The 26,451-nt window shown below is 39.3% G+C and overlaps 4 protein-coding genes across 4 annotated transcripts; 2 read left to right on the forward strand and 2 right to left on the reverse strand.

Moving 5' to 3' along the window:
* Positions 1-3,067: 3,067 nt before the first annotated feature.
* Positions 3,068-9,045, reverse strand: LOC126621965 (uncharacterized). The gene is made up of 16 exons (XM_050290597.1): positions 8,782-9,045; positions 8,630-8,674; positions 8,500-8,540; positions 8,315-8,396; positions 8,037-8,081; positions 7,488-7,544; positions 6,951-7,010; positions 6,739-6,866; positions 6,254-6,491; positions 6,104-6,170; positions 5,745-5,815; positions 5,576-5,665; positions 4,853-4,961; positions 4,567-4,658; positions 4,139-4,244; positions 3,068-3,377 (listed from the first exon to the last, which is right to left on the reverse strand). Exons 1-16 carry the CDS (start codon positions 8,920-8,922, stop codon positions 3,250-3,252), a joined length of 1,500 nt encoding a protein of 499 aa, XP_050146554.1. The 5' UTR covers positions 8,923-9,045; the 3' UTR covers positions 3,068-3,249.
* Positions 9,046-9,611: 566 nt separating this feature from the next.
* Positions 9,612-19,546, forward strand: LOC126621966 (protein OSB4, chloroplastic-like). The gene is made up of 9 exons (XM_050290598.1): positions 9,612-10,081; positions 10,172-10,310; positions 10,807-10,903; positions 17,935-18,035; positions 18,136-18,307; positions 18,442-18,545; positions 18,624-18,771; positions 18,920-18,984; positions 19,086-19,546. The coding sequence occupies exons 1-9, from the start codon at positions 9,744-9,746 to the stop codon at positions 19,194-19,196; spliced, it is 1,275 nt and encodes a 424-aa protein (XP_050146555.1). The 5' UTR covers positions 9,612-9,743; the 3' UTR covers positions 19,197-19,546.
* Positions 19,547-20,954: 1,408 nt separating this feature from the next.
* On the forward strand, positions 20,955-23,551 carry LOC126621969 (vesicle-associated membrane protein 722-like). The gene is made up of 5 exons (XM_050290601.1): positions 20,955-21,400; positions 21,911-22,052; positions 22,143-22,263; positions 22,879-22,941; positions 23,173-23,551. The coding sequence occupies exons 1-5, from the start codon at positions 21,211-21,213 to the stop codon at positions 23,320-23,322; spliced, it is 666 nt and encodes a 221-aa protein (XP_050146558.1). The 5' UTR covers positions 20,955-21,210; the 3' UTR covers positions 23,323-23,551.
* A 1,065-nt stretch (positions 23,552-24,616) lies between these two features.
* On the reverse strand, positions 24,617-26,100 carry LOC126621967 (uncharacterized). Its single transcript, XM_050290599.1, has one exon. The coding sequence runs from the start codon at positions 25,911-25,913 to the stop codon at positions 25,017-25,019; it is 897 nt and encodes a 298-aa protein (XP_050146556.1). The 5' UTR covers positions 25,914-26,100; the 3' UTR covers positions 24,617-25,016.
* Between the last annotated feature and the right edge of the window lie 351 nt (positions 26,101-26,451).

Raw genomic sequence — 26,451 nt, forward strand, 5'->3', positions numbered from 1 at the left:
GCTTCTATCAAGGTTTCTTGAACGGTTGGGCCTGCATATCTGAGCAACAGTCTGGATGACTCGACAGGAATGTGAGGCTCTAGCCATTCTTGTTTCGTCATCTCTCCTTCTACGCTCCTCATCCTCTTCCATCTCATTTTCGGCTATCTGAAGGTTGAACATTCCTTCAGATAGGTTAAATAATTCTTCCTCTTGCTGATCGATTTCCCACATCATCGTTGATGAAGAAGAAGACATTGTAATGATGGATGGTGAAGAAGAAGCATAAACTATGAATAATGAGATAGAGATGTTGAGAAAATTGGTGTGAGATTTATGAGGATGGATGGTGGATTATATGGACGATTCAGAAAGGATTGGATTGTAGATAAAGCCACGTGGCATGCCGTCATTCGCTAAAAATCTAATCGAAATCTATCCTAAAAGATTATAAAAAGATAATGACATGTGGCACGATCGTATTGTATAAAAATCTTATCGAAATCGATCTCCAATAATTATATTTTCGGATAATGACACGTGGCGCAATTTTGAACGAGTTAAAATCTGATCAAAATCTATCGTCAAAGATTCTCAAAAGATAACAACACGTGGCATAATGACATTGGATAAAAATCTTATCGAAATCCATCGCTAAATAATTGTTTTTTTTATAAAATGACACGTGGCGCAACGAGGACGATTTAAAAAATCTTATCCGAAATTACAAATAATTTTATTTTGTATTATTTAAACAAACAAAAAAAACTAATATTTTATTGCCTATTGCCAGGGGGAGGGCTCCAAGGGTGGAGATGCAAATGACAATTACTGTTCATTAATGGCAGTTACTATTCATTAAAGACGGTTACTGTTCAAAATGGTGGATTCAATAGTGGATTACCAGGGGGAAAGGCTCCATGGGTGGAGTTGCTCTTAAGGAATCCAGGTGGGGCCTGGATTGACACGACCCACTTCCTGGGCGAGCTTCTCAGGTGAGTTTACGGTGAACACCGGCGACAAGCACCGTCGCCACCACCGCCGTTCCACTGCTCTCGGTGCCACGAACAGGACCCACCCAGAGTTCACGCTGTTTGGTCGCCGTTCATGGTGGATCGAACTGTGGATCTCAGGACCAAGCTCATCAGGTAGTTACCACCGGCGGTGTCAACAATCGAATTGAGAGGATTGCGAATCGCGGTTCGGCACAGCAGATGGGCGACGGTGAAATCACTGGAGGAATGATTGCCTCAGTCTCCTCCCTATTAGCTAGCCACGGTCTCTCCGTCGACATCGGAAAATTAACGGTGTCTCTTCCTGCAGCCAAAACTGGGCAGCAGCTCAACCACAAGAAAAAAGGACTGGGCAAAGCAGCGAGGGAAAAAACATAACCCTGGGCCAACTATGTCGTTTGGCCCCATCCTCTTCAATTTTTTTTTTTTTAATTTCAAACATTTTTAAATAATAGGGTTAAACTCTGTTTACTACCCTGAAGTTTTGTGGTTTTCAACATTTAGTACATCAAGTTTTTTTCGTCTCAGAGTCATACCTAAAGTGTAAATTTTGGGACAGTCTCATACATCCGTTAGTCAAACTGTTAAGTTTTCTGTTAACTGTGACGTGGCGCCCATGTGGACAATGATTGGGCGCCACGTGGAATTTTTTTTTTAGAGAAGGGATTTCAGTAAAAAAAAAAATTCAAAAAAAAAATTTCCCGCCCAAAATTTTTTTCCCACAACCATGTACTTACAATTTTTTTTCCCGCCAAAATTTTTTGAAAAAACTTTTCCTTCCCTTCTTCTTCTTCCTCGGGAGGACGAACTGGGTTCCCTTTTTTTTTTTTTTTTTTTTCTTCCTCCTCCTCCTCCTTCTTCTTCTTCTTCTTCTTCTTCTTCTAAGTTGCAGGGGGTTGGGTTTTGGGGGGTGGACGAACTGGGTTCGGTTTTTTTTTTTTTCTCTCCTCCTCCTCCTCCTCCTCCTCCTCCTTCTTCTTGTTCTTGGGTTTTGGGGGTGGATGAACTGGGTTCGGTTTTTTTTTTTTTTTTTTTTTTTCATTCTTCTTCTTCTTCTTCTTCGGGGCAACGAACTGGGTTCCTTTTTTTTTTTTTTTTTTTTTTTTTTTTTTCTTCTTCCTCCTCCTCCTCCTTCTTCTTCTTCTTCTTCTTCTTCCTCGGGGGGACGAACTAGGTTCCTTTTTTTCTTCTTCCTTCTTCTTCTTCCGGGTTTTTTTTTGTTTTTTTTTTCCTTTTTTCTTCTTCCTTCTTCTTCTTCTTCTTCTTCCGGGTTTTTTTTTTCCTTCTTCTCCTCCTCCTCCTGAGCGTGGAGTCAAAGATGGTGATGGGAGGGTGGGATTTGTTGAAGATGAAGAGGTGGGTGATGGGAGGGTGGGCACGGGTGGGATTTGGGGAAGGTGAAGGTCTTTTTTTATTTTTTTTCTAAATAAATAAATAAATATATATTTTTCCATGTGAATGACACGTGGCGCCCAATCATTGTCCACATGGGCGCCACGTCACAGTTAACAGAAAACTTAACAGTTTGACTAACGGATGTATAAGACTGTCCCAAAATTTACACTTTAGGTACGACTCTGAGACGAAAAAAACTTGATGTACTAAATGTTGAAAACCACAAAACATGAGAGTAGTAAACAGTCTTTTGCCCTAAATAATAACAAATTTTTATTAATTTTTTGTCCACATGGCTCAAACATGATACCATATCAGCAAAGTGTGGGGTCTGCATCATCCACATCAGCATTTAACAAAAAAAATAACAAATTTATTACATTGTAATGAATTCTTAAGTTGACGTATGACATTACAATGTTTAAAAGATAAGGAATGAAATTGTTATGCGACACAAAATTAAGACAGTAAAATGTAATTTACTATATAAAAACATAGTATTAATCGGTAATTTTCAAAATATCATATGATTCTATACACTTATTATTTATCAGTTAAATTAAAATTTTAAGCGATCATTTATCATATCAACTTTCTAAAATCATTAATTTTCCACATGCCCTTGACTCCGTTAGATTTCCATCCACTTTAGCTCGGAAAGCTCCACCGTTTCAAAGACGTTTATAAGAAAGAGGCATTCCATATAAAAACATCGTACAACAGCGTAACATCAAGTATCGAGAAGCAGCATCAGCTCATACATAGTAATTAAAACGCTATAACATTAACGTTACACATGCTCGAATTAGTACACAGCATTCCTTTCCTTTCCGAAAAATGGGAAGAGACGAAGGTAATAGAATTACACCCCGGACTTCTGCTCTGTTACTGCGGTATCCTTCAAATCGTAAGCAGCATCCGCGGAAGAGGTGTCAATGTCATTCAGACCCAATTCTTCGTTTTGCTCCCATGACCTCTCGTATTCCTCAACTGTATTCGGCCAGCACCAAAGAAAACAATGTCAAGCGTAAGAGAGCAATAACTAGCGTCGTCGTAATCAGGTGAAGGAACGAACAAGCAGTATAATATAAGGAACTCGTTAACGAAAATTAAAATCAAATGCTGAAGAAAAAACTGGTAAAGATAAGAGGTCTGCTTGTCACACAAGCATTTACCAGATACATGACTTGACAAGCATTATCGCACTCGAAGATTATAATAGAGAGTAATAAAATTCTGTGAAGTCCAAGATAATACTTTCTTCCATACAAATTTCCGTTAAAGTTTCAATTCCATCAGATTTTATCATTATCGCACTCGAAGGTTATCTGCCAGAATAGGATAACCAATTTCGTTGGTGGTGGACAAGGGAGCTAAAACTGCTTAACTGCATACCAGGTAAGGTTTGTGGGACACCACACAACCTGAGATGCATACGGCGACACAGAACTGATGTAGTTCTAAGAATGTATCTTGTTTGCAAGAATATGTAGTGACAATGTAGAAAATCAACTCAATTACATAGACGTTGCAGAATCTAGATGAACAGACAAAAATATCCTCTCTTGACCCAACTAAGGAAAAAAAAAGATAGCTTATTGGTAAAACCCAATTTCCCTCTTAACACGTCTTTATGGTCAGCAATCATCCTCTACTAATGTAATGTTAACCATGGCATTTTCTCTCAGAGCAAACAAACGAGGAACCATGAATTTTTAAAGTACACTCGAGATGAAAGAAAGAAGTCTTACACATCAACTGATGGTCATCTTTTATATTGTCAGTTGCCGGTGCAATAAAAGAATTAGCCAATGCATCATCAAGAATTAAAGTCCAAGGCTCTTCTAAACATAGAAGCTGCAGCAAAGGGAGAGAAGTTAAGCGAAAAATTGATATTGTCTGTGGAAGAAGTAAAAGCCACCATAATTATACATAAAAAGACAACCAAAATAAAAGATAGAATAAAGCAAACTAATTTTCAGCAGCCGTTACGAAAAGAAAAAAAAGCACCCATATTTAGAAATTTTTGCCATCTTTACAATGTTCGAAATAAATTTCTTGCACGAATATTTTTTTTTTCCATCTATGTTACATGCACTAACGAAAAAGAATATTACAGAAATTAAAAGCTCAGACCGCATATTTCTTTTCTATATTCCAGTGACAGGCCATCTAGTACCTTTTTTAGGCTTGTTTGAAACTTTAGCCACTTGCTTCTCTTATTCTCATCAAGACTGTCTCCAAAGCTAAATCCATGCACTCTCTCAAGACCTGCGAAATCAATGATAAAGGCACTCTCTCAAAACCATAACACAGGTGAGCCATATCAGTTCTGGGTAATTAGAAGAAATACCAATGTTAAATTCCACTCTCTGAGAGGTAGGTACTCGGAAGGAATTAAACGAATCATATACTAGAAATCACAGCATGTCACAGACGGAAGAGGCAGAAATATCAGCACTTACTTTCACTAATTTTCATTATCAAGCCTTCAATAGTTGTAACAACCCCTCCCAGAGTGCCACTAGCCAGCTCCAACTCAATTTCTGGAATTATCACGCTCGCTGTATCAGACTGATCCAGCATGATAGTTTGTTAGATTACGGTTGGAACTTTATAATAAAAATAAAGGTAAGATCTCATGGATGCGGAATCAACACACATTTATTCCCATCCAAGTTGATATTGTTATCCTCCACATTCAGGATGCTTGTTTGCATACAACTATATGAACAGGCAAAACAGAACAAACAAACAAAAATCTTTTCCTTCCCAAAAAGAAAAATACACTTTTTGTCACATTCTTATAGTATATATCTGTACATCACTTAGCACTACAAGCAACGGCAAAACAAAACTACTGAATTGATAAACCAATAAACCAGTCCAGACTCCCCATCCTTTTCACAATTTTCTGTCTGATGGAAATCTAAAGTTCCATATTCTTGTGCATTTGTGCAGAAATTGCAGCAAAATTTTCTCTAATATTAAGCCAACAACCACTCTAATCAGAACCATTAGAACAAGTCAACTTTAGGAAAGCAATGTCAAGTGCTACATGTTACTGGTATGAGGGAAAGTGGAAGTAGTATATGCACAGATAATAAGATAAAGACAAGAAATGATAAGAACATTGTAATAAACATCATAAGATAAAGACAAGGTATGATGAGAACAGGGTTATAGACCTTTATTACATCACGACTAAGATCCTTAACATTCTTCACACGAAGAATAATTTTCTTCCCTTTCTCAGGAACTCGTCCACCAGGCTTCAACTGCACAAGAGAGCATAATTTGTCAACAAAGAATGGAGGAGAAATAACAAATCGACAAAATAAGAAGATTAGTACAAACCTCAGAATTGCGGTAACCACAGGCGTCACAAGTGGATGCCATGACAATTACTTCTTGAAAGTATGGAATGTCTGTAAATGGTTAAGAAGAAAAAGATATTGCAAAAAGAAGTTCTATAGGTAAAAGTGACTTCTAGTCGCAAGTCCTAAGTTTCTTTAACAACCAACTGGATTGTTTTAATCTTTGCTTGGGATGTGTTCTTTTCTAGTTATTGTTGAATCTACAGAGAGGCAATTGTGTTACATTTAAAGCAGAAGGTTCATTTTCACAAGACTAAAACAAGTTCCAGGTCAGCTTTAAAAGAGAGCCAACTTATGGACTTAAATATCTGAAGACTGATAACAGACGCAAAGGGATACTGGTGACAAACATTCGAGTTTCACACCTAGCAGTACAAACTCCGCATGTCGATGGGAAAGTCATCACCTGTCAAACAGTAGAAAAATTCACTAAATGTTTCAAAAATCTATAAATGTGGATAATGCATAGAACAATTAATAAATGTGTACCTCCTCTGGAGCTGTGTATCGAAACAAAGATTCAGCAATTTCAGCGCTATTACTCTGAGCAATGGCCCTATGACCAGCTGCTGCTCCAATTGAGCCATGTGGGACTCTTTGTACTTGGTCAGAAGTGCTAACTGCTTCTGTCGATGCTGCATCAACAACATACCCTAATGCTGTTTGTTGCTCTGGAGTTCGCTCATAGAACTTTATACTCAATGATGGATCAGGGGATGGAGCAAACCTGCACACATAATATTTTATACCCTCTGTCAGTGAAAAGTCCAAACAAAAAGCAAATTAAGTTTCAAATTATAGCGACAAGAAATGAAGACAAATCCAAAGTCCACCACAAATGCAAGTCACTTATGAGACATTAGCTGCATTCCTTTTAAAAGTGACTCCAACTTAAACCGTATATTGATAGAATGAATCCCTAGGACCAAAATTATAACAAAATGGTTCTCTTTTCAAAATTGCGAATCTCTTACAGGTTCTCAACAAAGCTGTTTCCAGCTGGATCATCAAGGATGAAGGTGAAGGGGATGTCTGCTGTAGCACAGGCTCTCAACTTTAACAAAAACTGGTCTAGTGCTTCAGCAGTCTGAGGATCCACTTTCTGAAAACCCAAAGGACAGTAAGTAAATACCGAGAGAAACTACATTATCTCAGAAAACAATAAATGTAAAACTTCTGCATGAACCTTGCGTTCTTCTTGCAGTGCTTGCAATTCATCTGCGGCTCGCAACAATATCCCCTCCACCTGAATTATCAGACAAATATAAGATGTTTGAAAAGGGAAGGGGTGGGGTGGGGATGGAATTTAGGTACTTCTTAAAAAATATAAGGAAAAAAATTGAACTGAAGACACAAAATATATGAAAAATTATACACCAAAGACCAAACTACACAATTAAAAAGATGATACAAGGTCCAACATTAAGGTGCATGCATAATATAATTGCATATACATTTAATACGCCTAGCCATCTCCAATGTTAATCTTCTTGGAGAACCAACCACTTAAGCCTACCCATCCAGAAAGATACAAAATAAAAGGTATACAAAAGTTTTACTGATCTGCAGATTCTGCACTGATATCATGATCACTACACAGGGTCATACATGTAAAAAATAAGATACCACTACCAACCACAAAATTACCAAGGTGAATGGAGCTAATCCACTAAGCAGCAAGTTATCCAACTCTACTAGAGAAGACGGGGAAGTAAAACAATACCGTTGACAAAGATCCACGTTGAGACTCCGGAGGAATCTCAAAATCCAATTCGGGAATCTGCGTACACAAGATGAAAGAGAATGCACAACTCAATACATTTTTCTTACCTTATACAAATAGATAATTAATTCACCTCTCCCAGACCCTGCGTAAAGCGGGAGCCTTGTGCACTGGGTACGACCTTTTTTATACAAATAGATAATTAAGACAATGCCACAAGGAACGAGAACAGACAAAATTAATTCTAGTTTGACTAACCTAGCATTTTATTATTGCTATTCTTACATATCTAAGCAATATTTCCTTGCTCTTCTTGATCATCTTGTAAGGGGATTACAAAAAAATAAATACGAAAAATATAATCTTTTCTATGAGTGTCAATTAGCACCAATAGGGATATATTAATAATAGCAGCCCCAATCTCCACAGCCGGAATGTGGAAATCTTACTACCAAACTGACTAACTAAACAACATTAAATAAAAGATACCACTACGAACTGTGTCAGCATTCATCCAATTAAAGATTTAGAATGAACACGTTAAGGTACCTTAATAGTAGCAGACTCAGACTTCACCACCTGTCGATTAAGCATCTGCACAAAGAAAGTTCATCAATTCAGCAATCCTGAAGGAGGGGGAATGTCCAATAGAAAAAAGATCATGCGTTGCATTGTGTAAAGATAAGAGCTTTGTGACTATAACATATCAGTGCATCCAATACGATAAGTACTTCTTGGCAATTTAGCTAAATACGGAAAATTTGCGACAAAAACAAGAGATAAAATGATCCACATAATGCAAATTATAAAAATTTGATTAGTCTAACCTTGGGATCGCCGGAAGGCACCTCCAACCGGTAGCAGCAACCCTTGGGTTGGATTTCACCAGCAAACTGAACCTCATTATTTCTGTGTTCGACACAAAACATACAAAATCGAAAATCAAAAACAAAAATTTCCCTAAACCAATAAAAAAACTGAACAATTATAATCACATAGTTTTAAGTTTTACCTCTCATTGCAATGCGGGCACTCGAAAGCCGAAAGCAAAATCTGCAAACCAACAAAACACTTTCAAGTACACAAAACAACAACAGCAACAAGAAGAAATTGGCCAACTTTATAAACAATTAGAGGCATACCTTTCTGAAGTGTGGAATCAGAGTCAGCAGAAAACTGGTAGTCCCCTGAGATTAACAATAAAATTAACAAATTTGAAGATAAAAAGTAACACAGAGAAGCCCTAAGAAGAAATTGAGAGAGAGAGAGAGAGAGAGAGAGAGAGAGAGAGTACGTTCTCGCCGCAGCGCATGCAGAGGCTTTCGACTCGGTAGAGAGGGGCGTCGGAGTCGTCGGCGGAGACGGCTTCGACCACCGAGCGGACATCCACGATTTGATTCTGGTCTTGGGTGTTGCTATTGCCATTGCCTTCCATGTTTCTTGTCTTCTCTTTGTGTTGTTTCTTTCTCTGCGATTGAAAAGAATGTACGGGAGTTTTGAGATGTTTCGTTGGCGGCAGGAGCAGATGGCAGTGTCTGTCTTACCTACGCATATAACCGTTGAGAAAGTGCGAGAGCATTCTAAACAAAGCTCCGGCCCGCTGACGCAACCCGATCGAACCGGCACGTGCTTTTCTTTTGATATTTTTGTGCGGTAATTTTGGTATCGTTTGGTATGCAAACGGAATTCGACGTAATAAAATGAGACGGGATAGAATAGGACGGCACAGAATAGAGAGTGAGTAAAAATGCCCTTAGATAGAAACAAGGAGAAAGAAGAAGTAGACGAAGAGGTTATAATTTTATGTTCCACGAATGTGGAACGATTCGTTACAGGGGATGGGGCGGAACAAAAATTCACTCAAAATTCATCCCGTGTAACAACCCGTTCTACCTGTTTTAGGCACACCAAACGTGGGATTAAACGTCCCGTCCCACTCCGTCCGTCCCGTCCCACTTACCAAACGGTACCTTTGAGAACCGGATCTCATCCAAAGAAACTGAACCAAGGATCAATCACTGAAATTTGATTTAACAGTAACTTTTTAAAAAATCTCCTATTTACAATTGTCGGATCAAATTCAATGTGCCACACCATTTAATCATTTAATGAGTAGGCTCAGTTCCTCGGTTCCGGAGGGGATCCGGTTCCGTAATTTTGGATGTTCCCTGTAACTTTGCTTGTGTTTGGGGTTTTGGGTTTATTGCTCTGACTCTCAGTCCCGACAAATCGAAGAAAAGGAGACTGGTTTCCGCCATGAATTCAATAAGCAGAGCAATACAGACCAGAAAACGCCTTCTCTCGCGCCCCTTGCTTCTTCTCCAATCCCACTTCTCCACCACCGCCACTAAACCCAAAACCTCAACCACTTACACCGTCACTAAACCCCGCTTCAAGTCCAAACCACCGCAGCCGCCGCCAAACCCCGATTTGCCGGCCCCGACCCAAGTCCCCTTCCAGCCAAAGGTCGCCAATTCGGTGCGCCTCATTGGTCACGTGCGTACCCCTCTTCAAGTCGTGCGTACTCCTGATGGCAAAGTCTTGGCCGCCACCGTTCTCACCTCCTCTTGTTCCTCTCCGGGTTACACCTTTCGGTAAATCGAATTCCAAATTCGATCACTTGGGTTTGTTTCTGTAGTTGTTATTATGCAGGATTTTTGAATTTTGGGTTGGTTCTTTGTCAGGATTCCCATCGTCTTTGAGGGCGACTTGGCTCATACCGCTGATCTGCATTTGAAAGACAGTGACTTTGTGTTTGTTGCTGGAAGTTTGAGGTTGGATTTGGACAATTTGAGTGCCGCTGAGGACCAGGCTCGTCTTCAGGTAAATTCTAGTGGATCCTGTATGCCGAATTTCCATTTTCTGTAGTTACTTGAAATGTGGGTTCATATGATTTCCCTGAGATAATGCATTTGTTTAGTTTTTAGTGATTTTATTGCGCACTCATTACTCTGCGCTTTAAGTGTTTGTCGCATGTTGTTTACAAGGGTGCCTCTGTAATCTCTCTGCATCTCTGTGTAAATGAGAAGGCACTGTTAGCTTGACTCAAACTTAGCATGAACTATGGTTTAGTATGGTTGAGTCGATTTGACATAGCGGTTTTCGTAGTTTCAGTCTTCTTGCTAGTTTTGAGGTTTATGTCACATTGATTAGAAGCCAATATTGCTGTAATTACTCATACATTAATTTAGCAATTGTGGAAGGTGGAATTTTCTGCTCTAGTGTTTTCTTTATTTCGAATGCCCTTTCTTTTTATAGGTTGAGTATACAGTTGATGCGTGTTCATATGTATCTAACAATTAAGGTCTAACTTTGTTAGGTTTTGGTGCATACCCTCAACTTTGTTGAAGAATCTTATCAACTGAATAAAAGCTCTAAAGCTGACAGACAAGAAGAAAGGACAACTGATCACACTGGTAAGTTCATTCAAGTGATTCTCAGCTTCTATTTTATCACCTTGTAGTACTTGGATTATAATCACGCACTGAAGTATCGGTGCTACCTTTTCTATGTAATATTGAAATATGGTGCTATGAAATGCTTAAGATATTGACAGTATAGTACATTAATGTGTAATCTCATCAATCCGTACTTTAGTTGGTGTTTTATATTTACTTTTCATATTTGGGGAGTTTTAACTTTTAACTAAAAGAAAACATAGTAAATGAATTGTGTTGATGCACAAAACCGGAGGGGTCTTGGAACAACGTAAATCTGACCGTGAATCTGCAAGAAAGTAAAGAACACAAGATGTATCGTGGTTCACCCCAATGTTTGGGCTACGTCCACACTGATGTTGATTGTATTTCTCTCTAACTGTATGTATGGGTTACAAGGGTGAGGGGGAGTCCCCCAGAGAGAGAGTTTGAGAGAGCCTCTGTTTAGGGGATGTGAGGCTTTGTGGTCTCTGTATATGAGGATGAGAGCTTTTTGGTTTGTGAGGGTGAAGAAGCTTTTTTATAGAATAAGGGCTCCTCACTTATTACATATTTGCCCCTTCATTTATTATATAATTACATTTGAGTCCCCCGAGTATTTATACGAGATCTAAATACGGAGGCCCTAAGTATGGTACAAACAGTAGTCCCTCAAGTCTTCAGTCAAGAGAGTCTTTTGGCTAGAGACTTGAAATTCAGTCCATGTGTGGGCCGAAGTCACTAGATGTCGTCTTGAACTGATACTTGATATGAGGCGGTGCTCAAAGTGAAATGATGCTCAACTAGAAGTAGCACATGTTGTGAGGCTGCTCAGTTTGTGGCTAATGTTGCCTTGGTTGGCTCGGCTTGTGGCGTTGAAGGTGAGGGAGTCCCTTTTATAGAATAAGGGTTCGCTCCTCAATACATGAATGATGGGCTAGAGTTGATGCTCTCTAATAATGGTGGGGGAGTCCCGTTTATAGAATAAGGGTTCGCTCCTCAATACATAAGTGATGGGTTAGGAGTGATGCTCGCGGCGAGGCGGTTGCTTAGCTGGCAGCGATGCTCTCTAATGATGGTGAGGGAGTCCCTTTTATAGAATAAGGGCTCACTCATCAATACATAAGTGATGGGTTAGGAGTGATGTTAGCGGCGAGGCGGTTGCTCAGCTGGTGGCGATGCTCTCTAATGATGCTGAAAGAGTTCCTTTTATAGAATAAGGGTTCGCTCCTTAATACATGAATAATGGGTGCTCTCTAATGAAAGTGAGGGAGTCCTTTTTATAGAATAAGGGTTTGCTCCTCAGTACAAAAGTGATGGGCTAAGTCCTCCAAGTATTTTTCATGAGGCCCAGTTGCGGAAGCCCAATATATGGTACATAGTGTAATCCCCCAAGTCTTCAGTCAATAGAGTCTGTTGGCTGGAGACTTCAAATTCAATCCATGTATGGGCCGAAGTGGTGGTTTGTTCGGAGGCGGTCTTTATATACCATGCACTGAAGCTTTGTAGGTGTAGCTTTGAAAGTGAAGCTTTGAAGCTGGAGCTTTTGTATATAAAGTTTTGAAGTCGGAGCTTTGTAAATGAAGCTTTCGAAGTTGGAGCTCTCGAAGCTAGAGCTCTATAAATGAAGCTTTCGAAGCTGATTGACATGAGTGATGCTCATGAATGTTGACATGAATGATGTTCATGAATGTTTATGTATGATTGACATGAGTAATGCTTATGAATTTTTATGTATGATTATCATGAGTGATGCTCATGTATAATTTTGGAGTACTGGACGTACTTTTGGTCACCTGGTTGGTGATATAATAGTGGCAGGCTGCCGAATAATTTTGGAGCACTTGGCGTACTTTTGATCACCTGGTTGGTGATAATAGTGGCAGGTTGCCGAGTAATTTTGGAGCACTGGGCGTACTTTTGATCACCTGGTTGGTGATAATAGCGGCAGGGTGCCGAATAATTTGGAGTACTGAGTGTATTTTTGATCACCTGGTTGGTGATAATAACGGCAGGGTGTCGAATAATTTTGGAGTACTGGGCGTACTTTTGATCACCTGGTTGGTGATATTTGGAGTACTGAGCGTATTTTTGATCACCTGGTTGGTGATAATAACGGCAGGGTGTCGAATAATTTTGGAGTACTGGACGTACTTTTGATCACCTGGTTGGTGATAATAGCGCCAGGGTGCCAAATAATTTTGAAGTACTGGGCGTACTTTTGATCACCCTGGCGCTATTATTTTGGGGATGGGGTTATACAGATGTCTCCGAATGATAAGAAAATAAATCACATCATTTTGCCTAATAAAGATAATAGAGTTTTTTATCTTCTTCCAGTGGTCGACACATTTTTTGTTTTTCTCCCCCTCCAAACATCTTTTTCCTTTTTATATTCCTTTTCTTCCCATTGTAGGTTTACATCATGTGGTTTGGTTAGCAGACATGATATGCTCCCTTTATTCCTTGCTTTTGCAGATTTGCGTGCCTGCTATCCATAGTTTTTTGTGGGTGGTCGACAAAATAAAGAAAGCACCAACTGCTATTATTTCTTTTCTCTTTTTGCTTTTGCTTTCTCTCTGTTCACTGCGTCTTTTTTTTTTTTTTTGCTTTTGCTTTCTCTCTGTTTTTCTTTCTTTTGGCAGATGGCAGACAAAAGGAATAATAATAGACTGATTATTGAGAAGGCTTATCTTCTTCCTCTCTACTGTCGATCTGGTCTTCTTGAACGGATTTTTCTGTTTTTCTGCATCACGAGCTATGTCTTCAAGCTTCTTCACCCAAAGTTCCACCGCTTTGCTCCGAACTTGTGATTGTTCGGCATCTCGTAACATAGCTTCAGTGATGTACAATGAATCACGCAGCCTTGTGACTTCTTCTTCAAATCTTGGCATAGTAGGCGGCTATAGTAGCGAGATAAACTCTGTGGATCCATCGAGGAGAGGTGCTGTGAAATGCAACCTTTCCACAGCTGCACATGTTTCACCATGAATTTGTACGACCTCTCCATGTCGTTTAACGGTCAACCTGTGTACTCTTTCCACACATCCTTCACAAATATCTTGTATTCGTCGCCAAACTCCATATGGAAGGCATCACGAATGGCCTCAGCGGAAGTGCGGTGGCCGCCGCCGGTGTCGCTCATGAGAATCAAGACGTTCTTGGTCCGCTCAGCTCTAATTTGCATAAGCTCCATCGTCCCCTCATCCTCGCTGGCTGCTGATTTTTGCCCACCTCTAGATCCGGATGCATCAGGGACTGAGAGAAAAGGAAGAGAGACTGTTTGCGCCCCGGTGGAGATGAGGTCTAAATGTCAGCGGTAAAAGCCGAGCATCTGGGCGACCAGCTTTCCAAGCAGACCTCGCCTTCAACCTCCGTCTCTGGATTGTTGTTTGGGGTCTGCGCCGACGCCGCCACTCTTCCTCCTCCTCATCCTCATTTCTCTCTTGTTCGCCGCCAAGCGTTCCAAGAATAAAACTTTAGCAAAACCCATAATCCCAATCATCTCCAAAGAGATCCAGGAGATCCGGGTCGACCATGTCCGGCCTTGGATCAAGGGAAGCAGAACCGACGGTAAAGTGGTCGGAATCTAACTGCAGAAAGTCCTGAATGAGCTGGAGATGGCCTTGGTGGCGGCGCGCCGCGTGGGATGGTTTTGGGGTGATGAGGTCGATAACTTTGAGAGCGTCTTGTAGCTTGTTGGTTTTTTGGGTTGTGTGAATTTGGGAGAAGAGAAGAAGGGCTTAGAGCGAGATGAATGTGTTTGCAGAAAGGACTGAGAAAGTTTCTTCCTGAAACTAACACAGGCTTGAAGGAGAAGAGAGGAGCGTTGAGGTGGTGTGTGGTTGAGACCCACACATTATTTTTCTTCTCTCCTGGTCTTGACAGAAATCAGAAAATGAAAGCTGGTGCAGATTCACGGCGGAGGTGAAAAAATGAAAGAGAACCGACGCAACTTTTCATGTCGTTTCCCACAGATGGCGCCAAATGTTGATGCACAAAACCGGAAGGGTCTTGGAACAACGTAAATCCGACCGTGAATCTGCAAGAAAGTAAAGAACACAAGATGTATTGTGGTTCATCCCAATGTTTAGGCTACGTCCACACTAATGTATTTCTCTTCTCTGTATGGATGTATGGATTACAAGTGTGAGGGGGAGTCCCCCAGAGAGAGAGTTTGAGAGTGTTTCTCTGAGAGGATTGTGAGGGTGAGAGCCTTTTGGTTCATGAGGGTGAGGAGGCTTTTTTATAGAATAAGGGCTCTTCACTTATTACATATTTGCCCCTTCATTTATTATATAATTACATTTGAGTCCTCTGAGTATTTATACAAGATCTAAATACGGAGACCCTAAGTATGATACAAACAGAAAGTGTGGTATTTTGAGAAGACGCAGTGAACAGAGAGAAAGCAAAAGCAAAAAGAGAAAAGAAAGAATTATGCTTTCTTTAGTTGAAAGCTGAAGCAATTCGATAATAGCAGTTGGTGCTTTCTTTATTTTGTCGACCACCCATAGAAAAGCTATGGATAGCAGGCACGCAACTCTGCAAAAGCAAGGAATAAAGGGAGCAGATCATGCCTGCTGACCAAACCTCATGATGTAAACCTGCAATGGGAAGAAAATGAATATAAAAAGGAAAAAGATGTCTGGAGGGGGAGAAAAACAAAAAAGGTGTCGACCACTGGAAGAAGATAAAGAACTCTATTATCTTTATCAGGCAAAATGATGTGATTTATTTTTATTATTTTTTGGAGACATCTGTATAATCCCATCAGAGGGTAATCATAAAAAAATAAATAAATAAAATAAAAAAACGGCAAGCCCAAAATATGGGTTGGAATGTTATGTGGAGGGCGATGGCCTATATGCCCAAAAGAGTCAAACCCTCAATTATCACCAACCAGGTGATCAAAAGTACGTCCAGTACTACAAAAAATTATTCGGCAGCCTGCCGCTATTAATTACCAACCAGGTGATTAAAAGTACATCCAGTACTCCAAAATTATTCGCCAGCCTGCCCGCTATTATCACCAACTAGGTGATCAAAAGTACGTCCAATACTCCAAAATTATACATGAGTATCACTCATGTCAATCATACATAAACATTCATGAGCATCACTCATGTCAATCATAAATAAACATTCATGACCATCATTCATGTGAACATTCATGAGCATCACTCATGTCAACATTCATGAGCATCACTCATGTCAACATCCATGAGCATCACTCATGTCAATCAACATTAACATTCATGAGCATCACTCATGTCAACTAGCTTCGAAAGCTTCATTTACAGAGCTCCAGCTTCAAAAGCTTCATTTACAAAAGCTTTAGCTTTAAAGCTTCACCTACAAAGCTTTAGTGCATGGTATACAAAGACCGCCTCCGAACAATCGCCACTTCGGCCCATACATGGATTGAATTTGAAGTCTCCAGCCAACAGACTCTATTGACTAAAGACTTGGGGGACTACACACTATGTACCATATATTGGGCTTCCGCAACTGAACCTCATGAAAAATACTTGGGGGACTTAGCCCATCACTTATGTATTGAGGAGCGAACCCTTATTCTATAAAAGGGACTCCCTCACCTTCAACGCCACAAGCCGAGCCAACCAAGGCAACATAATCCACAAACCGAGCAGCCTCGCAACATGTGCTACTTCTAGTTGAGCATCATTTCACTTTGAGCACCGCCTCATATCAAGTATCAGTTCAAGACAACATCTAGATACTTCGGCCCACACATGGACTGAATTTCAAGTCTCCAGCCAAAAGACTCTCTTGACTGAAGACTTGGGGGACTACTGTTTGTACCATACTTAGGGCCTCCGTATTTAGATCTTGTATAAATACTCGGGGGACTCAAATGTAATTATATAATAAATGAAAGGGCAAATATGTAATAAGTGAAATAAAAGGGCCTCCTCACTCTCACAAACCAAAAGGCTCTCAGCCTCACAATCCTCTCAGAGAAACACTCTCAAACTCTCTCTTTCTCTGGGGGACTTCCCTCACACTTGTAATCCATACATTCATACAAAGAAGAGAAATACATCAGTGTGGACGTAGCCCAAACATTGGGGTGAACCACGATACATCTTGTGTTCTTTACTTTCTTGCAGATTCACGGTCGGATTTACGTTGTTCCAAGACCCCTCTGGTTTTGTGCATCAACAAATTGTATGCATGTGTTTGATAAAACTTAGAAGTTTAGAGAACATGAGACAACATTTGTCCCCCAGAAGATATGCTAGGAGCTACAAGCATTAGATTTAAAACACACAATTATCGAGTACTTTGATTCAAAAGTTTATATCTGTTCAAAGAGTTTATACTGGTCTTTTCATGCTAGGTGTGCTCACAACTTTGTATAATGTTTGTGGCTGTGTGCATTTTTCTTGTACCTTCCTTCATTTTATTGTTTCTATTAATTGGTTTAGAAACCTTTTTTATCTCCATTTCAAAAGAGTAATGTTCACAGACAGTCTCCATTTCCCCTAAATCCCTATTCAGATAGGGAGAGAAATATCATTGTACTGCAAGGGTCGGTGGTTATTAGGAGTGTGTATGGAGTCCACTGTCCCCCACTAAATAAAATTTCCATCTCTTCTGAAAAAGAAAAAGTATTGAGTGCACTCTAATGCGCACAACTCCTGCTTTATGGAGGGTCTGTTAGGCAGTCTTCCTTCTCTTAATTGTCTAGATTGTGGTTAGGAATGTTGCTAAAGTTCAATTTTGGGAAGACATTACTCATTTTTCCGATCTTTTGTTTCATCAGTTATATTGGACAGCTTTGTTTCGTGTATTATATAGGTCATCTTTGAATATTGTCTTTATGAGCATTATACTGGTCGAAGCATGTGCTTATGTCATTGCCATACAAAAGGCTACCTGGTGGCTAAAACACTTGTTAGGAACTATAATTTTTAGGACTCTCATTGAAGTCTAAAACTGAAAATACCACCCTACTTTCGATTAGCAACCTCTAATAAGCTTCATACATGCTTTTATTGTAGCAGTTGTAAATGATGACAGGGATCAATCATGGAAGAAAGATCTTCTTGCATGGAAAGATCTCCTTGCCAAGCCTCATGAGTGGTGGGACATCAGGTTGAAAGAGGTACCAAATCTATATGGGTTACCGCTTGTGTTTTATAAATGGGGATGTTGTTCCTTTTATTTGTAAATAGTTAATCATACTTGTTATAATGTGTGCTCAGGATCCAAAGGCTGCAGCTTTTGAACGGAAGAACAATGGCGAGTTGCTTTGGATAAATGACAAAACTCCTGAATTGATCCTAAACAAGTTAGATTCTTTGACATTTGATCAGAAACCTATACCAGATAGTCAGAAGCCAGAGACTCAGAAACCTATATCAGATACTCGTGAAAGTAATTTCTTAGCCATTGAAAGATTTCACATTCATTTTCTTCATGTGGGGTGACTTAATAAAATAAATGTTTAAAGTGTTTACTTATTATAATCTTGTTACTGAGGAAAAAGGAGGTACTGAATTGTTTTTCAGCCATCTTGAGGAATGATGGGGACTCTACGTTGGGTTCTTGGAGTGATCTTCTTAGTAATCCAAAACAATGGTGGGACTGCCGCAGTAAGAAGCTCAATGGATTGGTGATGATTCCTTACAAACTCTTTGTTATCTGACTGATTTTCCCGGTAAAAGATTTGACATAATTGTTTCCTTTACAGGTAAAGCCAAACTACCCTGATTTCAAGCGGAAGGAAGGTGGTCATGCTCTCTGGCTTGAGAAGGCACCAAAGTCGGTTTTGTCAGAACTTGAAGGCCTGCATTTTGATGTTCAAATTCAGAAGTCAAAACAAGTAAAAGAGAGTAAAGGTGAGCTTGCACAAATTTATTGTATACTACCCTGCATTATCCAATCTGTATTCTGTCATGCTTTCATGCAACTGTTTAAGCCGTTGGAGGGTTTTGGAATTTTCTTAACTTAATCTGTCTGAATCTACTTTGTTACTCCTCAAATCAGGGGAGGATTCCTGGAAGAACTTGGTGGAAAACCCGGATAAATGGTGGGATAATAGATTGAATAAGGTAACCCTCTTGAATTTAGTCCGTCTTGCATGCTGTCCTCCTACGCACACCGAATTGAATTGTTTGATCAATTCGTTACCTTGCTACTCTGTTATACACAGCGGAATCCAAAAGCTCCGGATTTTAAGCACAAAGAAACTGGTGAAGGACTTTGGCTCGACAGTTCACCAGCATGGGCGCAACCTAAGCTGCCACCTTCAAAAACACAGTAATATGTAAAGATTGGCAACACAGATACGCCTCTCCGGTGAGACATGCAAGCATCTCATGGTTTGCAGCTTATTGCAGACTGTTTATCTTCTGCCTTGGTTTAGTTTTGACATGAAAAACCATAGAGCATTCGAACCAACGGCACAAAGCATCTAAAACTGAAAAGGAAAACGTCTTTCATATCGTTTCCACCCCCGATCACAGGGAATTGGGGTCGGAATAGAGATTCAAAGTGACCTCTGGCATCTGAGTAAACCATCGAAATACGAAGATTTATGAATGTGAACTGTATTTAAGTTGTATATTAAGTATTATTTTTTTAAATTAAATCGTATAGTTGTGTTGGAGACCATGTGGATTTTTTATTTTAAGGCTTTTTACTAAAATGGTCCATGATATTGACCTAACGTCTTACTTTTGTCTGTAAGATTTAATTGATGCTAGACAATTTCAAGAATCACTTATATTGATTTTGAATCTTAAGGACCGAAGTGAGGGATTATATCAATTTCAGGGACAATTTTGGTTGAAAAGTCTTATTTTTAATGGTTGCTTTGCCAAAAGAATCCTTGATTGCTTGTAGGAGCAATGTACTTATCTATTCTATCAAGAGAAGAGCCCTTGTCAAATTTGTGTCCCTTTTTTCCAATTTTGCCCTTACACACTATTGACATGAGGAGGACAAAATAATAATTTTGTATATTTTGACAAAATGACAATCATATCCCAATTTTTTTTATTTTACCCTCTCTTTTTTTACAAAATGACAATCATATTCCTATTTTTCTATTTTACCCTCACTTTTGATACACAATAAGAGAAATTATTCCACTATCATTTTTTCATACTCTTTTTAAAATTTTAAAAACTAATCACATTCCTTAATAAAAAAAAATAAAAAAAATAAAATTATTCACACACAGAGTGTGCTCATCGGTTAGTGAAAATTATATAAAACTCTAAATTGGGAGGGCAGTAGATGAAATCTGTCTTTTCCTTTTTCGCTTTTTCACCTTATAGAACAATTCGGTATGTGTGTTGAAACTTTTTCTTTTTGCGATTTGAACTTAGTTTTGCATTCGTATTGTGCTGAAGTTTGTACTTTTGTTTTCTTTGTTAATAATTTATAGTGAATACTTCTGAACGTTTTAAATTTAATAAATTAAAAATAAAAATATAAAACGAAAGAATTATGAAAACTAAAACTGAAAAACAAAAAAAAGATATTAAACTTGTTTTTGTTTTGCATCATCTCTCTCTTTACATTTCATTTCTTTCTTATGGTGTGAGAGTGAGACGGTGACTGTGAGTGGTGACGTCACGGGTGGGCCAGGCAAATTGATGCTTAATCTCTCTTAATTTTTATTGTTACGCTTCCTCTTTTGGATTAAAATATTGAAATATTTGTTATTCCGTACAATACTGGTAGGAGAAATTTTTGTTTTGATTGTGACGGCAACACAAAGTAGTACACCACGTATTTTAATAGAAAGTTTGGAAAATTTTATTTTTTAAGTTATTAATTTTTTAAAAGCTAAAGTTGAATATTTACTAAATACAAAAAATTTTGATACCCGATTTTTTTTTAAAGTACCTCAGTACCAAATCAATACTAAGAAAAGAAAGAAAGAGCTCGTGAGTCTCTCATGAGTCCAACCCCACAACAATCTTTCCCCAAAAAATCCCTCTCACTCTAATTAAACTTTTAATCCATATTTTTAAAATTTAAACCCGACATTTCTTCTCCCTCACCTCTCTCTCTACTTTTTAAACCTCATTAAACTCCCCCTTAAACATTCCCTTTTCTCTCTCTAAAACAAATCCAGTGGGAGGCCAGATCAGAGAGAGAGAGAGAGACAAAAAGGGCGCTTCACGCATCAAAACCCAAAAAATCCAACCCAACCCCCAAAAATTCGAAAGAAAAAGGCATAAAAATTACGGAATCGCTGTGCGGCTCTCTGAAACGAGAACAAGAACGCACAGCGGTAGGCAGAGAGCAGAACGTTGGAGCAAAAAATGGGGCAGAAGGCGCTGATCTACGCGTTCGTGGCGCGCGGCACTGTGGTTCTCGCCGAGTACACGGAATTCAGCGGCAATTTCAACTCCATTGCGTTTCAGTGCCTCCAGAAGCTTCCTGCTACCAACAACAAGTTCACCTACAACTGCGATGGCCACACCTTCAATTACCTCGTCGACAATGGCTACAGTAATCTCCTTTTTCCCTTTCCTTTTATTTTCCGTTTGTCTCCCGAGAAAATGCTGGAATTTCTACTTTATGTTGTGTTGATTGTTTGATTTGTTCGTTTTGCTTTGCTTTGTTGCGCTCCGTTTGGTGTGCCTAATTGTTGTTAGATCTGAGCTTGATCTTGATGCTTTGGTTTTGTTTTGTAAATTTTGAGTTTTCGGCGCAAAATTTCGGTTTCTGTGCATTGGAGTTTCTAGATCTTGGATCTTCGGCTTATATTTGAAGATATCTTTATTCATTTGCGCTTTGCAAGTGTGCAAGCGTGCAAGCGTGAATCGTCTTGTTGCACTTCGATTGTCGGAAATAGTTCCAATGCCGTGACTTCCTGGATGTTGAAATTGTTAGGATATTCGAAATTCCTGTGTTTTAAATCTTAGAACCGAGTGTTTTTAAGTTCTTGTTAGTGTCAATTCAAAAGTTACCGGTGCGTTATTCAATCAATGTACTCACTGAAGTTTGTCGTTGTTGCAGCATACTGTGTGGTTGCAGATGAATCGAGTGGAAGACAAGTACCTATCGCTTTTCTGGAGCGTGTCAAGGATGACTTTGTTGCGAAATATGGTGCTGGAAAGGCTGCTACAGCTGCTGCCAACAGCCTTAACAAGGAATTTGGGTACTTTACCTGATTAGGATCATGTAAAATGCACGGTGATTATGTTTTTATCTGGCTAAAACTGGTGATTTTTTCTTCGGTTAATTGCAGGTCAAAATTGAAGGAACATATGCAATACTGTGTTGATCATCCTGAAGAAATAAGCAAGCTTGCAAAGGTGAAGGCCCAGGTTTCAGAAGTTAAAGGCGTTATGATGGAGAATATTGAAAAGGTAGACAACATTGGTGGTGTATCTGTATTGTTCACTTGGTTTGTATCAGATTGTTTGATAATCCTGGGATACAATATTATTGATTCAAATAGTAACTGCCTGAGCTTCACACATCTATGTATTTCTTAATTGGTTACGTTTTTGCCCATTTATTTATTTTGAATTTGGGAAAATAGATAGAATTGGGGGTTTTCGCCCTGGACTTTAGGAAGAGATGTTCTTCAGTAATTGTTGGGCATTTAATTGTACACCGCTCTGGACACACGTCCATAAATGAGCATGTGCAATCTTATGTGTGTTGTTAGAAGCTAAGCTACTAACAGATCGGGCAACGTGGAAGAAGTAATGATAGTTGGGATTTAGAAAGGGGGATGTGGTGATATGGAAAGGGGGATGTGGTGATATCGGATAGCATTGTCCATTGGGGGTTATATTTTACACTCGCCAAGTTCGATGATTGTTGATTTTGGTTGTATATGCATCCATTCTTATAGACATAGAATAAATGTCATTAGATGAACTTGTAACTTGCTTGCTCAAGATGCCTTTTTCAAACCTGTTTTTTTGTACATGTAGTATAATCTTCTCATATGTTTGTTTTGCATTTTGATGCAGGTTTTGGATAGGGGGGAAAAGATAGAGCTTTTAGTCGACAAGACTGAGAACCTTCATCAACAGGTCGTATCTCGTTCTCTATCATTTGCATGGTCTTGTTTAATAAATAGAATAGTTTTTTGTACAAGTATTTCCCTATTGAATTGGCATGCCACCCACATAAGTCTGAGCACGTTGCTAATGCATAATGTGTGGTGTCATTCGAAATTGATTCATCTTTCAAGATATTGTTTCCTCTGAACGAGTTGTTATTCTGTGTTCCCTACTTACGGGGAAAAATTGACCTGCTTACAGGCACAGGATTTTCGGACTGTGGGGACTAAAATGCGGAGGAAGATGTGGCTGCAGAACATGAAGGTGAAGCTGATTGTTTTAGGAATCCTGATCGCCTTAATCCTTATCATAATACTCTCCATTTGCCATGGTTTCAACTGCGGAAAATGAGCCCTTTGCCGTTGTCAAGAAAATCATTTGGCCTCGTCAGTCCAAACTTCTGCAATTATATTGCCGTAATTGTTAAGAGAAAGATCATATATCTGTTGCAACTCTGTACTTAGTTAAAAGTAGTGATATTCGGACGTGTCATGAGGCGGAAGATGTATTTTTTGTGTGAAAGAAACTCCCTATATGATGCTTACTACTACTTTGGTATAAGAAATGAGTGCGTTGCCTATGGATGGATGGTCTTTTGATTTCTTGATTCCAGTTCTGAATGCTTCACTCATTGGTTGTAACTTGTAACCTCCGAATTTCGGATCGAGATCAAATCTTCCGTCTTCAAAATGGGTGTGGTCTCTATGTGGCTTCAATCAATAACTGACACATATTAAGTTTATAACAACAAAATTAGAAAAGTTCAATTTATAAATGTGTCGGGCATTGATCGGGGTCACAGAGAGGCCACAATTATTTTGAGTGCAAAATATTTGATTTCTGAGAGGCTACAAGTCACCAAAAATGTATTGTACCAATTTTGATAGGGAATTGTTATTGGCCTTAAAAAAGGTGTTATCTGCACAATTCCCTCTTATTTATTGGGAACTTTAACGAAAAGCTTCTGGTACTGTTCATTTTAATGAAAAACCACATTTTTACTCTAAAAAATCAATCATGGTACTATTCACTTGCAACACCTTTTTATTATTTTCGTTAAAACTCAAAGTTTTTAAGTCATTTTCATTAGTTTTCTTTTATTTAATTTCATTAGTGAGGGGTGCAAGATAATATTTTTAGGGTATTATGTACAGTCATTCGGATTGACGCGTTTAAAAGCAGCATTGGGCTGTTGATGTGTTTAAATTTAATAGAAAAGTTGAATTCCAAATTATCTTTCGAGATGGGGATTTGAACTTGGATTTCGTCCCTAGTAATAGAAGATAGTTCCACCAAGACTAAAGATTCGCACTTGAGATTTCTTCCATAAGACTGGACGAGAGGCCCACCAAGATTGTTTCGGTGGAGAACCAATGAATTTTTCTTTTTAAGTATTGTTAGGTAAGGGGGATGAGTGCTTACAATAATTTCATAGAGAAGAATTCTGAAACCTAACACTATGTTTGAATGAAGGAAAAAAACTTGAAATTTTGGTAAAAGTCAGAATTTATAACAACTTCCCAAGTTCAAATTCCATGTAAATAGATATCATTTCCCAATTTCTATGATTGAGAGTTTAAAAATAACAAATTCCGTATTCAATTCCATTGTTCTTTTAGGTTAACCAAACAAGAAAATTTACAAATTCTAGAAAATAAAATCTTGTCATTTCAATTTCCGTCATTTTAAAATTCCTTAGTAATCTTAAATTTCTTCATCCAAACATAGTGTAAGCGCATAAGTAGAAACCCTACATTCTATCCATTAAGATATTGAACCGCATCCTACCCACTAAAATACTAGATCATGTTCTAAGGTATTAGACCAATGACATATAAAATCATAAATCCATAGCTTCCTAAAGAAACTCCTGCACAAGGCATGGGGGGCCGACGATGCACTACGTTTTTTGGGAGAGAGGTCGGACGATCGAATCCTGCTGTGTCCCTCCGGAACACACAACTTAGTGAAAAAAAATTACAATCTCTGAAATTTGCCAAAAAAACTTCAACATCTTCATCACAACAAAATTATCAAAATTAAAACTATCTTTTATCACCATCATCATCATCATCATCAACATCAACAAATTCATGAATTCTTGTTCTAGTACTGAAATTAGTGTAACCAATTTTACTGTTACTCCAAGACACCCTCTTCCCTCCTCTACACACCCCACTTCTCAAATCCACACCCATTCCCCCCACCACCCCACTCTCCTCCTCCCCTCCTCCTACCCTAAACCTCACTCTCCCCCTCTTACTCTGTCCCACCGATTCCCTGCAATTCCCTTTCCCATTTCCACTTTCACCGCCACCGCCACCGCCACTGCCGCCATTACTAGCCACTACATTCTCCCACAGCTCCTCCCCATTCCTCCTCTTCCCAACCGCCTTCCCCATGTCCGGAAACGCCGGCAGCCATCTCGGCACGTGCAAGCCCCTCCGGGAATCCAGTTCCGGCGGAATGGGAACCTCATTTCCCCTTTTCTCCGCGCCCAATTTCTCCACCCGCGGAATCGGCCTGGCGAAGGGGGTTTCCCGATTCCACCTCACGAACCCGGCGAGTTCGCTCAAAACGCTCGAACCCAATACGCAGAATCCGTTTTCGTGGAGGGCGGAGGCCCCTCTGAATCCCTGCACCGACTGCAAGTCGTGGAGGGCGTTGGCGAAGTCGAAGACGTTCGTGTGGGTGCGCTTGGCCATGGCGGCGTAGGAGGCCGAGGCCGAGGCTACGGCGCTGATGTACTTGACGGCGATGTGGGTCAGGGTTTCGAGGGCGGAGGGCTTCGTTGATTTGAATCCGACTGATTGGCTGATCTGAGACACCGCGATCCTGGCTATGGCGAAATGCAACTCTGGTGGGGTCGGGTTTTGGGTTGGGAGTGTTGGGGTTTGTTCGATTTTTGTGCTTTTGCGTCGTGATTTGGGTTTTTGGGACATGGTGGTGGCGTTGGTGGATTGGAAGAAGGTTTGCTGCTTGCAGACTGTTCAGTACGAATACTGGTGTGGTTTTTCTTCTCAACCCTAAACTGTTGGAGAGAAGGTTTCTCTTTTATTACTGGCTTTTTATTTTTGTTTTTGAGTGGTAAATATTTTTTATGTCAGATGAGAAATAGTGTTTGAATGTGATTTTAAAATGACTAAAAACGTTTTTAGTAAAAATATTTTTAGAAACAATCATTAGTACAAATGCCTGTAAATCCTGAAAAAGCGAAGTGCATCCGGAAAGAAACACATAACTGATGTTTTTTGTAGAAAACATTTAAAGTGTTTTTGAAACCTAAAAATATTTTTTCTAAAAGCTCTTTCAGTTAATTTAAAAGTATGTCCAAACGAGTTAATAATCATCACATACGCTTTTGTGTGATTTTGACTTACAGTTAATTGTTTTTGAAAAATCACGTAATGTGAAGGAGGTTAAGGATAATTTTAAATCAAGTTGTGCAAATGCAAAAATATGATGTGTAAAAATGATTTC

This window comes from Malus sylvestris, chromosome 5, assembly GCF_916048215.2.
Source record: "Malus sylvestris chromosome 5, drMalSylv7.2, whole genome shotgun sequence".
Taxonomy (NCBI): domain Eukaryota; kingdom Viridiplantae; phylum Streptophyta; class Magnoliopsida; order Rosales; family Rosaceae; genus Malus; species Malus sylvestris.

Excerpts from the sequence above, each read along its gene's own strand:
- LOC126621965 (XM_050290597.1), bottom strand. The coding sequence starts at position 8,922 with ATGGAAGGCAATGGCAATAGCAACACCCAAGACCAGAATCAAATCGTG. Across the intron at positions 6,492-6,738 it reads AACAGCTTTGTTGAGAACCT|GTTTGCTCCATCCCCTGATC; the intron begins GTAAGAGATTCG and ends TTATGTGTGCAG. Across the intron at positions 4,245-4,566 it reads TTCAAACAAGCCTAAAAAAG|CTTCTATGTTTAGAAGAGCC; the intron begins GTACTAGATGGC and ends CCTTTGCTGCAG.
- LOC126621966 (XM_050290598.1), top strand. The coding sequence starts at position 9,744 with ATGAATTCAATAAGCAGAGCAATACAGACCAGAAAACGCCTTCTCTCG. Across the intron at positions 10,082-10,171 it reads TCTCCGGGTTACACCTTTCG|GATTCCCATCGTCTTTGAGG; the intron begins GTAAATCGAATT and ends GTTCTTTGTCAG. Across the intron at positions 18,036-18,135 it reads GGGACATCAGGTTGAAAGAG|GATCCAAAGGCTGCAGCTTT; the intron begins GTACCAAATCTA and ends ATGTGTGCTCAG.
- LOC126621969 (XM_050290601.1), top strand. The coding sequence starts at position 21,211 with ATGGGGCAGAAGGCGCTGATCTACGCGTTCGTGGCGCGCGGCACTGTG. Across the intron at positions 22,053-22,142 it reads AGCCTTAACAAGGAATTTGG|GTCAAAATTGAAGGAACATA; the intron begins GTACTTTACCTG and ends GGTTAATTGCAG. Across the intron at positions 22,264-22,878 it reads TGATGGAGAATATTGAAAAG|GTTTTGGATAGGGGGGAAAA; the intron begins GTAGACAACATT and ends ATTTTGATGCAG.
- LOC126621967 (XM_050290599.1), bottom strand. The coding sequence starts at position 25,913 with ATGTCCCAAAAACCCAAATCACGACGCAAAAGCACAAAAATCGAACAA.